Source organism: Somniosus microcephalus, chromosome 13 (genome assembly GCF_052327205.1).
Source record: "Somniosus microcephalus isolate GS21.2 chromosome 13, FLI_Smic_1.0, whole genome shotgun sequence".
Lineage (NCBI taxonomy): Eukaryota > Metazoa > Chordata > Chondrichthyes > Squaliformes > Somniosidae > Somniosus > Somniosus microcephalus.
In genome coordinates, this window is record NC_140999.1 from 73,339,073 (window position 1) to 73,356,362 (window position 17,290).

At 48.4% G+C, this 17,290-nt stretch overlaps 1 protein-coding gene across 3 annotated transcripts in view; it reads right to left on the reverse strand.

Annotated features, from left to right (window-relative positions):
• The window catches only part of LOC147108420 (tropomyosin alpha-1 chain), a 177,105-nt gene extending 175,376 nt beyond the window's left edge, over positions 1 to 1,729 (reverse strand). Inside the window, exon 1 of one of the 3 annotated variants that reach the window (XR_015080589.1) lies at positions 1,419 to 1,726. Coding sequence is in view for 2 of the 3 variants with exons in the window: in XM_086005040.1 (XP_085861166.1) it covers positions 1,419 to 1,532 (114 nt within the window). In the remaining variant the exon portion in view is untranslated. Of the gene's footprint in view, positions 1 to 1,418 lie in introns of all 3 variants that reach the window. The other 2 variants (XM_086005040.1, XM_086005041.1) reach the window with 2 other exon arrangements.
• Positions 1,730 to 17,290: the final 15,561 nt, after the last annotated feature.

Here is a 17,290-nt window from a genome sequence, read left to right on the forward strand (position 1 = left end):
TTCTCTCTCTCTCTCTCTCTCCCTTTCCCGCCCTCTCTATCTTTCTCTCTCTCTCTCTCTCTCCCTTTCCTGCCCTCTCTATCTTTCTCTCTCTCTCTCTCTCTCTCCCTTTCCCTCCCTCTCTCTCTTTCTCTCTCTCTCTCTCTCCCTTTCCTGCCCTCTCTCTCTTTCTCTCTCTCTCTCTCTCTCCCTTTCCTGCCCTCTCTATCTTTCTCTCTCTCTCTCTCTCTCCCTTTCCCGCCCTCTCTCTCTTTCTCTCTCTCTCCCTCCCTCTCTCTCTTTCTCTCTCTCTCTCTCGCTCTCCCTTTCCCGCCCTCTCTCTCTTTCTCTCTCTCTCTCTCTCCCTCCCTTTCCCTCCCTCTCTCTCTTTCTCTCTCCCTCTCTTTCTCCCTCTCTCTTTCTCTCTCTCTCTCTCCCTCTCTCACCCTCCTGCTCTCTTTCTCTTTCTTTCTCTCTCTCCCTCTCTCCCCCTCTCTTTCTCTCTCCCTCTCACTCTTTCTCTCTCTCTCTCCCTCTCTCCCCCTCTCTTTCTCTCTCCCTCTCACTCTTTCTCTCTCTCTCTTTCTCTTTCTCTCCCTCTCTCGCTCTTTCCCTCTCACTCTCTCCCTCGCTCTTTCCCTCTCGCTCTTTCTCTCTCTCTCGCTCTCTCTCTCATTTTCTGCCCCTCTCGCTCTTTCTCTCTCTCCTCTCTATCAGTGTTTCCATCCCTTCGATTTGGTGAACGGACTCTTTCACTCTTGTGTTAGGAAGAGATGCAAGCAGCTGCTGCTCAAAATATAACTTCTCTGCCGTAACCAGCTCAGGTTCAGGGTAGACACTGGGCTTGGTTGCTTTCTTTTTGCTTTCCTCTCATTTGTTTTCTTCTTTTCTCTTTTAAAAGTCTATTTCTTTACCTTTATGAGAAATTCCTTTTACACTAGCGCCCAAAGTCGAAACGACTCCCAGTGTGTTTCACCACATCAGCCCTGACCTTGCCTTGTGGTCGTGTATCTTGTTCCCTTGTTCTCCACTCATATAAAATAGTGCTCAGCATTAACCTTTTCACTTTTATTTAGTATCTGGTGCACTTTAGCAAAGTCCTCTCTCATTCACCTCTTTACAAGCCTGAAGACTCCACATTTTTCTAACCCTTTCTCGTAACCCAGTCCCACTGAAACTAAGTACCAGCCTTGTGGCCCCTTCTCTGCACCACCTCCAGAATTTAGACCTCTCCCTGGTACCTCAGTGGCCAGAGCTGAGTGCAGTATTCGAGATATGGCCTGACCTGGGTATTATACCGCTTCAGCACACACCAGGGATCAAGTCTGGAATCTTGTATTCAGATTGGTCCGGTAGTCATTAATTCTTTCCACTTTTCTCTCTGTGCCCTCACTATCTTTTATCCGTGCTGGCTGCTCCAATCCTTTACTTAAACCAACCTGCTTGAACTTTTCTTCTGCCGCTTTCTTGTCCGCCTCCGCCTGCTCCGCCCTGTCGATGGCATTCTCCTTGTCGAGCTTCAGCATCTGCATCTTCTTTTTGATGGCTTCCATGGCTGCTGGAGGAGCTGCGACCCGCACGGGTGGAAGAAGAACTTTTGAAAAAGGAGAAGGCTTCGCTGAGGAAGGTTGTAGCGGAGGTAAAGCCCGGGCAAAGTGGGGCTCGGAGCGAGAGAGCGAGAGGAGCTGAGCAACGCGGGGCTTGGAGCGAGAGAGCGAGAGGAACTGAGCAACGCAGGCTCAACTCGCCCTGCTTTAAATTCCTTAAAGGAAAGGAATTACATTTTTGGAAAGGTTCCCTTTTCTCCCCGATGGCCCCGGATCCTTGGATTTGCCGACTCTCTTTGGAATGAGCTGGTGTAATCAGCTGCTCTTAGCCGATGCCCGTATTTGGGGCTGTGTTTATTCTGAAGAAGATCATGTTGCCATATTTAAAACCCATCAACAGGTTCTGAGAGGGGAGAAGGTGTTGACATCTCCACGGCCTCCCTTTGACAAACCTCATTAGCACCCCTCAAGTGTTTTGAAGTGAGCACCTCCCAGCTTCTTAAGGAGCATTGACTGTGCTCTGAAAAGTGAGATTAAGCGGACCGTGCTTTAAATACTTTCCTTCCTTGCTAATGTTTCATTAACCCTTTGAGGGCCCCAGGTTGTGTTTTCACCCAAGTGAAGATAACCAAAGTTTGAAAAACATCTGGAAATAAAAAGCTGGTATCAGTAAAAGTGACCATGAAACTGTTGGATTGTCGTAAAAACCCAGCTGGTTCGCTGATGTCCTTTAGGGAAGGAAACCTGCCACCCTTACCCCAGTCTGGCTTTGTGTGACTCCAGTTCCACAGCAATGTTAGTTGACTCTTAACTGCCCTCTGAAGTAGCTTAGCAAGCCACTTAGTTGTATCAAACCGCTACAAAGAATTAGAGTATTGCGGGAGCACCTTCACCACACGAGCTGCAGCGGTTCAAGAAGGCGGCTCACCACCACCATCTCAGGGTAACTGGGGATGGGCAATAAATGCTGGCCTTGCCTGTGACGCCCACATCCCGAGAATGAATTTAAAAAAATGAACAAATAGTTGGGAGCGTAGACCCTCACCTTAGTCAATAAGATGATGTTTTTGAATCTAGCCTGATAATGATTGTGAACTAGGCTTAGTTGAAGATCAAGAAAGAGCCTTTGAAGCTTAAGTTTGAAGACAAAAACAATGATCACTCGTAAGGCTGTCAGGCGATTAAAAAAAAAATTGTGATTAATTTCCCGATTCAAAATTTTAATCCATTAATCTTGGTTTTAATTGTATATTTGGTTGACAAGTCAGCTGAAGGGTTTAGACATTGCTAAACAGGAGGCATCAGGTGAGGGGAATTTAGAAATCTAAGGAGAAAAGTCAAGGCAATAGAGCAGTGTAGCGATTTAAGTAAATATAAGCAGAGTGTGACAGGAAGAGACAGAGGCCTAGAAATTGAGATTGCGCTGCACCGGGGCTTAACGCCGGAAATTTAGCGCCGGTGCTAGGTCGCGCTGTGCGCACCAAAAATTCAGTAGCGACGTGCCCAAACGGCTGCCAGCGCTACTGAAGGCTGTTTGCGCCTGAAAACTGGCGCTATTCCGGCGCTGCGGCGCCCGATGCGGTGCGGCAGGCTCGGGAAGTGCAGGCCTCCTCCTTCAGTTAAGGAGGAGCTGCCTGCACCCGCCCGCTGGCCGGTTAATTCGCCACAAAAATGAGCCCGGCACCTCGGGGAAGTGCCGGGCTCGCAGCCGAGAAGCATCTGTTCCGCGGGGGGGCGGTGGGGGAGTCCGGGGAGGGAGGTGCGGGCAGGCGGCCGGCGGGAAAGCGGCCGGCCGCCGCTCCACCTTTATGCGCCGGCGCAAAGTCGTGCAAGACTCTGTTGCCAGAGTCTTAGTTGCGGCTGCCACGGGCGAGGCGGCCGCAACTGAATTTCGGCGCTGGGGCCCGTCACCACGGCAACCGGGACGCTGCGCACACCGATGACGTCATCGGTGCCGGCGCAGCGCTACCGGTGTAACGCCGATGTTGGGCCCTAGTCAATTTCAAAACCGGCTGTAAGTCCAGCGCAATGCCCTCTAGCGCTGCAAAATGGGCGCTAAGCCCACTCAATTTCTAGGCCAGAGAGTTTAATGGTAATAGTGCATCAGCGAATAAAGTGAAAGCAGGGAATAATGGTAAACGGTTAAAATTAAAGGCTCTTTATCTGAAAGCATGAAGCATTCATAACAAGATAGACAAATTAATGGCACAAATTGAGATAAATGGGTTTGACCTAATAGCCATTACAGAGGCATGGTTGCAAGGTGACCAAGGTTGGGAACTAAATATTCCAGGGTACTTGACATTTCAAAAAGACAGACAGAATGAAAAAGGAGGGGGTGGGGTAGCCCTGATAATAAACGATGACATAAGGGCAGTAGTGAGAAAGGATATTGGCTCATAAGATCAGGAAATAGAATCAGTATGGATGGTGATAAGAAATAACAAGGCGTAGAAAACATTGGTGGGAGTAGGTTATAGCCCCCCTAAAAAGTAGCTATACCATTGGACAGAGTATTAATCAACAAATAATAGGAGCTTGTAACAAAGGTAATGCAATAATCATGAGGGTATAGGAATGTCTAGTTCCTATCCAAAAGACTGAGGTCCACTCAGGCGATCAAATAAACGAGGTTTAATGAAAAGTAACAGAGTTTAACAGATAACTACAGGAGAACATCGAATATAGGTCTAGTCAGTTCGGAGGCTCCACGAGGACTGCTAGGTTGGTCCCGTGGCTGACGTCATGATGTCATCACATTTTTCCCGCCGGTGGGGGACCACGTGATGAACGGCGTAACGTTATCGCATTTACCCGCGCTATTAAAGTGATCGTGCTCTGTACAAGTAAACAGTGAAAACAAAGATGCAGACTCAGGCTGTAGCCAACATATTATTAAAGGGAATTATATACAATTGATTGGAGTCCCTTAGTGGCTCCGCCACAAGGGACTTTAATATTCATATAGGCTGGGCAAATCAAATTGGCAAAGATAGACTGGAGGACGAATTCATGGAATGCATATGGGGCGAGGCGCTAGGTGCCTTGCGCCCGCCCGGAAATTGGCTAACACCCCACTTCTTGGCCTCTTTAGGCGTTAATCGGTGACGCAACCAACCGAATTTCTCCAGAGAGTTTCATGCAGGTACAGCGAGCAATTAGAAAGGCAAATGGCATGTTGGCCTTTATTGCAAGGGGGTTGGAGTACAAGAGTAAGGAAGTTCCTGGGGTGAGAGGGTTGTTGTACGAGGAGAGATTGAGTAGATTGGGCCTATACTCTCTGGAGTTTAGAAGAATGAGAGGTGATCTCATTGAAACATATACGATTCTGAGGTGTAAGGGGGTGGCGGGTTGGTGCGTGCACCCTGTCAGTTATGCCCCTGACTGTTGGTGAGCGGTTCGAATCGCTCCCACGCCCCTGGGTTCTAGACTCCGGACTTAGGTGCAGACGGCGATACAGAAAAATCAAGTGGACAAGTGGTTTGGTGTAAGAAAACCAAGATTTTATTAAAACAGAAAGAAAACAACAGTCTTATGAGAAATTACTGGTAAAACAATTACAGGCATAAACAAAATAACTATACTTATACAGGGAATGGGGAACACATGGCACATCGAGGGAAAAACAACTACTTTAACAATCCCCTTATCCTTATCCCACCCTAACTAGATTAAGCTATGAGGGGCCAGGAATTCATGCTCACCAATCCAAGGCCTGTTGCTTTAACAGTTGCGAGTTTTGAGGTTTGGCCTCCTGTCCTTTGGGGTACTCCATCACCATGTGGTCTCAGGGCGTGGTGCTGGAGCTGTTGCTGTGGCACACCTTTCCTCTCCTCAGCTACCGTTGTCGTCTTGTCGCGATGGGTTCTCTTCTTCTTCTCCCTCGGGCGGTCGTCGGTGGTAACGTTGCGTTGGCAGTCTTTACTGCTTAGATTTTTCTACCCATTCTTAGAACACCAGCATATTCGTAATATGAATTCTTCCCCAAGCGCCAGCTTATAACTAGGCGCTCGGTCTTTGTCAATGCGTCTTTGCTGCCCTTCTCTGCTCTTGTTGGGTCTCTACCTTATTCTTCGTCTCGTTTCATTTCGCCTCATTTCCTCTGCCCTCTCTCGTGGCCCGGGTGTCCTGGGTGACTTTGGACTCGGGTCCCGTTCCCCTCCTCCGCGCTTGGTATGGATGTCCTTGGTTGCAAAACTCATGCGGGGAGCAAGAAGAGAACCCGCCACAAGGCCAGGGTGGCAGCAGCCCATGAGTCAAGAGTAAGAGCAAGAGTAAGAGAGACAAGAGAGCGATTGGTACTGATGGGCCTACAATTATACTCCTTCGGAAGGCCCTTAGCTGCGCGCCAAATCAGGTCAGTCCATTGTTTAACTTTTGGCGGGCTGTTTTAAATGATTATACCAATCTAAACTAACTGGCTTTAGATGACCATTTATCGTACCTGATGGCCCGATGTCCGAGCTGTATTGTCATTAACGCATTTTAATCGGCCTGTCCAGCCTTGGTGGCTCCCTTAAACTGTTTCCGATTATTTATGCGGACAAACTAATGGCTTTACGCTTAGGCCTAACTGGGTTGATCTGTTCCAATCTGGTGAAATGCATATTCAGTGTTTGCTTAACTGTCTGGTTTTTCAAACACAAAGTCCTTTTCACAGAAATGCATTTTAAGTTTCGATTTCCCAAAACTGCCTGCTCTGTGCTGCAGAGTCCAAGCTTTTAAAATCTTACAGGCTTTTTGGTCACGAGGTGCGGACGCCATCTTTTGGGTACCCTTTTTAAATTGTCCATGCAGGGTCCCTTTTATTAATAACCTTGGGGGAATGTGGGAATTTTGCGAATCTTACAGAGGGGGATTGACAGGGTAGATACTGAGAGATTGCTTCCCCTGGCTGGAGTGTCTAGAACTAGGGGGCATATTCTCAGGATAAGTGTTCGGCCATTTAAGATTGAGATGAGGAGGAATTTCTTCACTCAGAGGGTTATGAATCTTTGGAATTCTCTACCCTAGAAGGCTGTGGAGGCTGAGTCGTTGAGTATATTCAAGGCTGAGATAGATAGATTTTTGAACTCTAGGGGAATAAAGGGATATGGAGATCGGGTGGGAAAGTGGAGTTGAGATGGCGGAGCAGGCTCGAGGGGTTGTATGGCATACTCCTGCTCCTAATTCTTATGTTCTTAAGTTAGAACATAGAAAACTGAGAAGAAAATAACAAAGAGGACAATTGTATGTTGGGGTACACAAAGCACGCTCGAAGACCCTTGCCCCTATCTCACTATGATGTACAGCGACCGACGTTACGGTGACCTCCTCACCTCCATCTTTTGCTATTAGTTGAAAACAAGATAGCGTTAGTAACATAGAAACAGGAGTCGGCCATTCAGCCCCTCTAGCCTGCTCTGCCATTCAACATGATCATGGCTGATCCTCTATCTCAATAAATCTCGAAAAGTTTGAGAATTAGCGCTAGGCGCTAATGCTTCAGACTGTACGCAAAATTCAGTTTCATTGCACAAAGAAAGGATTGAAGCATTAAATCAAGTGCTAATGGCCTAGCTCAGTGGCATTAAACTCAAAGCGCTGACCAATATCAGGTGCAGTCTAATCACAAGTCATCATTGCCACAGGCTCTTTCCAGTTCTTAAAGGGGAGGTTCATTGATGCTGCAGAATCTCATTCTCATCATTGCTGGCTGTGCAGCCGTCTCAGCCAGCAGCAGCAGGTCAAGGAGAAGGAGACAGACAACTCAAGCAGCCATAATGATGGCAGATCCAGGGCCCAGGGAGAGCCCGCAGATTCTGCGACCATGCATTGGAGGCGTTGGTGTTCGCAGTGGAAAGACGGAGGGCGGTGCTCTACCCGGCAAACGGCAGGAGGCCCTCGCCACAAGTCTTCCGCACCATGTGAACGGAGGTAGCCCAGTATGTCTCAGGCAGCACTGTGGTCCCCAGGACCCACACAGTGCAGGAAGAAATTTAACGACCTCACTCGGGTGGTCAGGGTGAGTCAATGCTTCAACAAATGCTGCATACCACCATCTGAACCACAGTCTGCACCCACTGCCTAAAGCACCACACCCCCAGCACTCACCAACCAACAATCTCTACCTACCAACACTCACACCCACATCTCTCACAATTACAGCTATTCAACTATGGCAGGCACATCATCCAGACACATTGCTCCACACTAACTCACACACTTTCCTTTCTCTTGCAGGACAAGGTGGCTCACAACAGGAGGGAGCAGGAGCGCACAGGTGGGGGACAAGCCGACACCCAACCACTGTCTGTGCTGGACACTCGAGTGCTGCACATTATTGAGCACCAGGAGGTGGGCGCCGTGGCCACCGGCGATGTTGGCCCCCTTGGGGACAACAACAGTATGTTCATCCCTACTCCTTCTCACATCCCACTTCCCCCCACCCCACAGGCCTTTCGCACTTTCCAGCTAATCATGCTGTATGCATGCATTTCTCCCTTCCTGCCCGCCTCCCCTCACCTTAACCCGAATCTTGTGCCTTTATGCTTTCAGATAATGAGCAAGCACCTGAGCAGCCTGTCCCTGAGGGCACCGTAGAGAGCGAGGCGGACGAAGAGGAGGAGGAAGAGCACACAGCGTCACTGCACCCGCAGACACCAGCTCAGATACTGGCACTACGCATTCTAGTATAGTAGCGGGATCTGCACAGTTTGAGGCACCGGGGACGAGCAGGCTGCAGCAAGGCCACTGGGAAAGGGTAGCTCGGGAATGAGCTCCCTGGAGGGCGAGTTTGCACGCGAGTTCTGCTGCACAGGACTCAAATGAGGACCTCGATGGGGAGGCCTTAGAAGAAGGGTGATGGGCATGCACACGGAGATGATAGGTGCAATGGCAAGGATGCCCGAGAGCCTCTCGGCAATGGTAAGGAGCGTGGAGAAATCTGTAATGTATGTACCTTTAAGGGGGAGAACTACTTTTTACAGCTCCTGTATCCTGTAGTACCGGCAGTGACCACACCTGTATATAAACCCTGAGTAGTGATCTGTACAGTCAGTTGCAGTTTGAACCCTCATTCAGTAAACACCTGTTGATCGTTCCCTGCAGTCTTTTGTCTGATTATTGAAGGACACAACATTAAGATACACGGATATAACATTGACGACGACGCAGATTCAAACCTACCTGCAACTCTGCATCACCTCCCAGGGATTCGCTCCTGGAGAACAGTGGAAGGAGGTTGAGTCCAGAAGCATGGGCGTCAACCACGGGCAACCGCCCAGTCATCCAGCAGAGATTTGAGCATCGCAGGGGAGGCTGTCGAGAGCCAGGCTTGGCTTTCCAGTCACGGTGGTCCAGCGAAATGGGCTGGCAACAGGTACTGCGCAGACCCTTCCCGGACAGCGGCGGCTAGAGCCGACCGAGCGGCACAGAAAAAGGCCGAGCAGTGTCGATGGGGGAGAGAGAGAGGGCAGAGCGCACAGGGCGCAGCTGGTGTTCAGGACCGAGCGGCGTCAACGGAGAGAGAGACGAGAGAGAGCAGAGCGCAGCCGGTGTTCAAGGGCCGAGCAGCGTCAACGGGGGAGAGAGGCACGCAGGAAAACACGAGGCGCTGCCATTGCCATGAGGACCGTAGAGAGTGGCATTGGCAGCAGCGCAGGAGCAGCACACGAAACCCACAGGGCGTCGCCATTTGCCATGAGGACCGCCGAGAGCGGCGTTGGCAGCAGCGCGGGAGATGCCATTTAAGCCGCAGCGGAGAAGAAAGGAAAGCGCGGGAGATGCCATTTTAAGCCGCAGCGGGGAAGAAAGGAAAGCACGGGAGACGCCATTTTAAGCCAGTCTAACCACACCCAAAAATGCCGAAGAGTGGCAGTATCACAGCATTCAACAATGAAGTCGAAGATTGGACGACATATGTCGAACGCATAGAAGTATACTGCAAGGCGAATGAAGTGCCAGATGACAAGAAAGCGCTGGTATTGTTGAATTCAATGGGTGCAAAAACGTATGGCTTACTACGAAACCTAGTAACCCCAGAGAAGCCAGTAGAAAAGGATTTTGAAAACATAGTGTCAATCCTACAGGACCACTTAAACCCCACACCGCTGCTGATAGCAGAAAGATTTAAGTTTCACAAAAGGAACCAGCATAAAGATGAAAGTAATGCTGAGTATTTAACGGAACTGTGCAAGCTATCGAAACACTGCCAGTTTGGAACGGGACTAGCAGATACTTTAAGGGACAAGTTTGTGTGTGGGCTTCAAAGTGAAGGAACCCAGAAACGGCTTCTATCAGAAAAGGATTTTACGCTGGTCAAGGCTTTCAGCATTGCAGTATCACACGAAGCAGCAGCACGGGGCGCTGCAGAGATACAATGGAGACCGCAAGAATATGGCACAAATGAAATGTCATACGGAACAGTGAAGTGCTATCGCTGTGGCAGAACAACACATGACCATAATGATTGCTGGTTCAAGGACAAAGTGTGCAGACAGTGTGGAAAAGTAGGACACATAGCAAGAGTCTGCAGGTCGGGAAAGAAAACCAGCAGCAAGAAATCTCCACAGGAGAAGTACAAGAAGGTACATAAGTTGACGGAGAGTAGTTCAGACGAACAGAAGAGTGATACAGACTCCGGAAGCAAGGAGCTGGGTTGTCTGAAACTACATAATGTGATCAAAATGGAGGATCACCAAACTATCTGGGTCACGCTCAAGATAGCAGGAGTCAAAGTGAAAATGGAATTGGACACAGGATCAGCCCTAACAGTCATAAACCGAAGGGACTACAAGCGGCTATTCTCACACATACCCTTGAGAGATACAAAGATTGTCTTGAAGACGTACACGGGGCAAGAAGTCTACCCCAAAGGAAAAATAAGGGTGAACGTTATATATAACGGCAAGGAAACACCAAAAATGGACCTATATGTATTGCCAGATGGAGGACCACCACTACTAGGACGTGAATGGATCCGGAAGATACAGCTAGATTGGCATTCCATACAAGCACTGACTGTAGATGCCAAAAAGGGTGACGACGTCACACTTGGACGACTGTCAAAAATGCTAACTGATGCACAAGAAGTGTTCCAGCAGGGACTCGGAACACTAAAAGGCATAACAGCGACGATCAAAATAGAGGAAAATGCAAGCCCAAAGTTTTTTAAGGCCAGACCGGTACCTTATGCGATCCGCCCAGCCGTCGAAGCATAGCTGAAAGGTTTGAAACGTTCAGGAGTACTGTCCAAAGTGGACTGGAGCGAGTGGGCTACACCCATCGTTCCTGTAATGAAGAGGTCGTTGAGTAATACGCCTGGGGAACCAAAGAAGATTCGCATCTGTGGGGACTTTAAGGTGACAGTGAAACCAATCCTTCACACTGTACAATATCCGCTTCCGCGGATTGAAGATATTTTCGCCTCGCTATCTGGAGGGAAACGCTTCACTAAGATTGATCTGGCCCAGGCGTACCTGCAAATGGAGGTAGAAGAAGCCTCGAAACAGTACCTCATGATCAACACTCATAAAGGTCTCTACCAATACAACCGGCTGGTGTTCGGGGTAGCATCAGCTCCGGCTATTTGGCAAAGGGCAATGGAACAAGTCCTGCAAGGGGTTCCAGGGACCCAGTGTTATTTGGACGACATCCTGGTCACGGGCGAAAATGACAGTGATCACCTCGCCAACCTGGAGCAGGTGCTCACTAGATTGAAGGAATATGGGCTCCGAGCTAATCGCCACAAATGCGAGTTTTTCCAGAAGCAGATCTCATATTGTGGCCACGTTATTGATAAAGAGGGGTTACATAAGTTCCCTGAAAAGATTGAGGCATTAGTCAAGGCTCCAGCACCGGAAAATGTGTCACAACTGAGGTCGTTCCTCGGGCTGGTGAACTGCTAGCATAAGTTCTTGCCGAATTTGTCTACCGTACTACACCCACTGAACACCCTACTGCAAATGGGGGTACCATGGAAGTGGAGTGTCGAATATAAACGAGCTTTCCAGAAGAGCAAAGCATTGATCACATCAAAAGAGGTGTTTGTTGTGTATGTAACCTGTTCCACCTTAAGAGAGCTTAAGCCTGTTCCACCTTAAGAGATGTACTACTTTCTCAGGCTGCTGTAGACGTAATACCGGGGGTGAACACACCGGTATATAAGCACTGTGCAGTAATCTTGTATTCAGTGTAGTCCCTACCTCCAACCAGTAAAGACCTGTTTTATTGTTACTGATTAAGTCTGAGTATTAATTACTTGAACAACTCACAGACTTAACACTGCCGACGAGTCAGGTTCTTACCCTGCGGCAGTTATTCCACGGCGGTTGAAGAGAGGTTTCAAACCTCACCACTCACCACCCCAGTGGAAGCGACAGGCATTAGGACCCTGAAGCCTCCATCAGCTTGTGAACCGGAGTAGAAGACAGGACTGGGGAAGAGAGAGGTACAGGGCGATAGCGATCGGCAGATAAGGGCCGGGCAGCTTTGAAGTGAGGGGCGCAGCCGGGCCATCGATCGCAACCACCGATAAGGGCTGCACTCGGGCTGAAAGGCGCAGCGTCGGCAGACACTGAAGGCGCGAGAGCCGCGGTGAAAAGCGCGGGCCATCGATCGCGGCGAAGATAAGGGCCGCACTCGGGGGCTGAAGGGAGACGGCGTCGGGGGACGGGTGAAGACCGCCAAGCGCGGGAAAACCGCCATTTTGTGGGCGGAGGACGACGGCAAGAGCGGGAAGCCGCCATCTTTGATTACAAGTAAAGAAAATAAAATCTGAGAAATTGCAAATCTACAATGCCTAAACACGGGAATATTAGCACCTTTGATAGTGACCTCGAAGATTGGGCCATATATGTTGAAGGAGTAAAAAATTATTGTAAGGCCAATAAAATTCGTGACCAAGATAAAGCTCTAACATTATTAAATTTAATGGGTGCGAAGACATACGGGCAATTGAAACACCTGTTATCACCAGATGAACCGGCGGATAAAACGTTCGATGAGATTGTTACTGTCCTGAAAGATCATCTAAACCCCACGCCGCTGATGCTAGCGGAACGATATAAATTTTATGACAGAAGGCAGCTACAGCATGAAAGCAATGCTGAATATTTGCTGGAATTGCGTAAATTAGCGAAATATTGCCAGTTTGGAACGGGACTGACAGATGCACTACGAGACAAATTTGTGTGTGGTTTATTTAAACAGGATACACAAAAGCGACTGCTCGAGGAGAATGAGCTGACGCTTGAGAAGGCGGTCACTATGGCAGCAGCACATGAAGCCGCAGCGAGAGGCACGGCAGTAATGCAGCTACGGTCACCGGAGCTCAGTGCACACAAATTGGGTGTGAGTTCTGGCAAATGTTATCGTTGTGGAAAGACAACACATGATCAGAACCAGTGTTGGTTTAAAAACCAAGAATGTAGAACTTGTGGTAGGCTTGGACATATAGCTAGAGTATGCAGGTCAGGGAAGAAGACCAGCAACAAGAAGTCACCGCAAGGAAAATACGCAAAGGTACACAAGGTGACCGAACAGGAGTCCGATTCAGACGCTAGCAGTAATGAACTGGCTAGCTTAAGCTGTAATGAACTGGCTAGCTTAAGAGTACTCAACGCTGGTAAGGGTGCAGACCTCCAGACAATTTGGGTCACTCTTCAGATAGAAGGAGTCCAAGTAAAACTGGAATTGGACACTGGATCGGCATTGACGGTCATAAATAAGAAAGATTACGGAAAGTTATTCCAACATATTCCCCTACAGGATACGGGGATTATATTGAAAACATACACGGGGCAAAGAGTGTACCCCATCGGGAAAATAGAGGTTGCAGTGGTCCACAAGGGCGAAGACAGTCAAATAATGGACTTATATGTGATATCTGAAGGAGGTCCTCCACTACTAGGACGGGAGTGGATTAGGAAAATGAATATGGACTGGCATTTCCTACAAACAATAACGAGTGAGAACTCGGTGAAGATAGTCGGCCCAGACTCTGGAACGGATGATGGTAAGCCCAACTCAGGTGCAAAAGACAAAGTTTCAGCACAGAATTCCACTGAGCAACAACAACATAGTTTAACTGTGGATTCTGAGTCTGGCAAGTCTACTGATGTGCCCATTTCTGAGGGACACCGGGCTCGAACTCAACTCCATTTCAAACTACAACAGCGATTAGAACAAATGCTTCGCCGTTTTGAGCAAGAGTTGAATGCAACGAAAGAGTTCTTTGATATAGAGTTGGAGAATCTGGAAAGACAACAGAAGCAGCTGATGGAGAAAATGGAGCAGGAGCACACAAAACGTCTGATGTCAGAGGAGTTAACGGTCAGCCAACTCCTGCATATGCTGAAGGACAGGACTCTGAAATGGGAAAAACTTGAACACGAACTTCAATATTCAAACGAAAGGGGTTCGGAGCTCTCAAAGGTTATTGGAAGAGCTGAGGTGGCAACACAGACTGAGATGACTGCAACAGAGCAGCCCTTGGATGCCAAAAGTACGCTGACTCACGTCAACGTAGAACAACAGACCGCTGAAACAGCTGCTCCGGTAGAGGGATTGAATAGTCCGATCAATCAATCTCCAAAAGAAGTTGAAGTAGTAAAATCTCAAATGAGGTCATTAGTAAACGACTTGCTGAAAGCCCAGAAAAAGCTGGATGAAGAGGTACGCATGAAGAAGTCTCTTCAGGAAAGATGTCTGGACTTGGAACAAAAGCTGGCTAACGCCCAGCTGGGTATGGAGGAAATAGAAGACCCTCTCGCTGGCCTAGATCAGGACGACACCGAATATTACTATGTCCTGTCCTGCCCAACTTGTAACTTCGACTCCCACCATACAGAAATCATGGAGGAGCACCGAAAGTCTACGGAACATCGGGAGAAGGTGGCTCTACGACGGAAACAGGAGGAAGAGAAGGAGGAACTGCGCGTGCAGCTGGCAGCTGTGGCAGCTGACAATGGAGCCCAGAGAGTCTCCAAGAAGCAGAAAAGGAAAAGGAAAAACAGAAGATGACCCATCTGAACCATTATCACCTCTACCAGATCACACACGTGGTCCCTCCGAACGGAGCCAAATCAGTTCGGAAGTTCAAGCTGTTAAATCCATGAAAGGACTATTGAATGAGTAACGTGAACCGACTACACCACAGAGATTGAATCTGTGAACTGTTTTCCGCAGAGACTGAATCTGTGATATGTTACGTTAAACATGAAGTTATATATGTATATATGTTATTACGTTATGTTAAATGGGGGGGATGACTATAAAGCTAAGAAGGGAGGAGTGTTGTGTATGTAACCTGTTCCACCTTAAGAGAGCTTAAGCCTGTTCCACCTTAAGAGATGTACTACTTTCTCAGGCTGCTGTAGACGTAATACCGGGGGTGAACACACCGGTATATAAGCACTGTGCAGTAATCTTGTATTCAGTGTAGTCCCTACCTCCAACCAGTAAAGACCTGTTTTATTGTTACTGATTAAGTCTGAGTATTAATTACTTGAACAACTCACAGACTTAACAGTGTTGGCTCATTTCAACCCAGCACTACCAATTCGGTTGGCGTGTGATGCATCACCCTATGGCATTGGAGCGGTGCTGTTGCACAAATTCCCGGACGGCTCGGAGAGGCCAGTAGCCTTTGCATCTCGGTCACTAACCTCAGCCGAGCGTAACTACGCCCAGATTGACAGGGAGGCCCTCAGCCTAGTGTGGGGAGTGAAAAAGTTCAATCACTATCTGCACGGGCAGAAGTTCACCTTGCTGACTGACCACCAACCACTTGTCTCCATCTTTAATCCAAAGAAGGGCGTTCCGGTGATGACTGCGCAACGGCTACAAAGATGGTCCCTTTTTCTCGGGGCGCACCAATATGAAATCGAGTATAAGGGCACGAAACAGCATGGAAACGCTGATGGGCTATCACGCCTGCCACTGCCTACTGTGGAGGAAGCACCAGCAGTGGATCCTGTCAAAATATTTCATTCGACTATAATTGAATGCTTGCCAGTAACTAACGCTGGTATAGAGAAGGAGACCCGAAATGACCCGACACTGTCTCGGGTATATGATTTGACGGTGAAGGGATGGCCAGCACATGGTGACTCACTGTTGCCAGCATTCTCATCCAGAAGAGAACAGCTGTCAGTATGCCAGGGGACCTTGATGTGTGGATCCCGAGTGGTAATTCCACCCAATTTAAGGGAGAGAGTGCTCAATGAGCTTCACGAAGGTCATCTGGGAGGGGTGAAAATGAAGAGCCTTGCTAGGGCTTATGTGTGGTGGCCGGGGATCGATCAGCAAATCGAGGATCTGACAAAGAGCTGCTCAGGATGCCAGAAGGTCCAAAATGCACCACCACATGCCCCTCTACACCCATGGGAGTGGCCCTCATCTCCATGGCAACGGGTGCATATTGATTTTGCTGGTCCATTCATGGACTCAATGTTTTTAATAGCCGTGGATGCGCACTCGAACTGGCCTGAGGTGATCAAAATATCCTCCACCACCACGGAGAAAACTATTGCAGTCCTACGGACCATTTTTGCCAGGAACGGCTTGCCAGAGCAGATTTGCTCTGATAACGGACCACAGTTTGTGTCCGAAGAGTTTCGAAGATTTATGAAAAGGAATGCGATAAGGCATTACACATCTGCCCCATATCATCCAGCCACAAATGGATTGGCTGAGAGGTTCGTACAAACCTTTAAAAAAGCAGTAAAGGCCATGTGCGATGACGACATTCCACTGCAGCATAAGGTGGACAATTTCCTGTTAGCCTACAGAAATGCGACACATGCAGTCACCAACCAGGCCCCGGCCATGATGTTCTTTAACCGAAGGTTGAGATCTCGTCTGGATTTACTCAGACCAAATGTACGAAGAGATGTTGAGAGTAAGCAATTCCAGCACATCAATGAGAAGCCGACAAGGAGCTTCAATGTAGGGCAACCAGTCTTGGCCCGCAACTACCGAACAGAGAAATGGCAACCAGGAATGATATGCACATGGCAGGGGCCACTAATGTACACAGTGGATGTTGGGGAGAACATTGTGAGACGCCATGCTGACCAGATCCTAGAGTCACAGGAACGAGTCAACCCCATGTCTCGGCCATACGTACCTGGTGAGGAACCCGGCGTACAGGTCGCATCTACCTCAGAAACAATAGCATTGGAAGCTGATGAATCAACTGACGACAGGGTGTTAGAATCGCCTCCGCACCAAGAGCGAGACACTCGGGAAAGGCGTTATCCAGAAAGAATCAGGAAGCCTCCCCAAAGACTGAATTTATTAATAGACTATTTTCAGTTAATGTTGCATGTTAAAAGTGTTAATTGTAATTAGTTTGATATTTAATTGTTAAATGAGTGTTATGGTACTGTTAATCTAAAAGGGGAGGAATTGTAATGTATGTACCTTTAAGGGGGAGAACTACTTTTTACAGCTCCTGTATCCTGTAGTACTGGCAGTGACCACACCTGTATATAAACCCTGAGTAGTAATCTGTACAGATCAGTTGCAGTTTGAACCCTCATTCAGTAAACACCTGTTGATCGTTCCCTGCAGTCTTTTGTCTGATTATTGAAGGACACAACATTAAGATACACGGATATAACAAAATCCACTTCCAACATTGCACAAGGCTCTGTGCACACCATGGAGCCCATTATTTCCAGCCTGCAAAGGATGGTAGACTCCCAGAGAGACCGTGGAGACCCAGACCTGATGCCGCGTGTGATGAGCGATCTGGCAGCTTCCATTGCAGCACAGGTGGA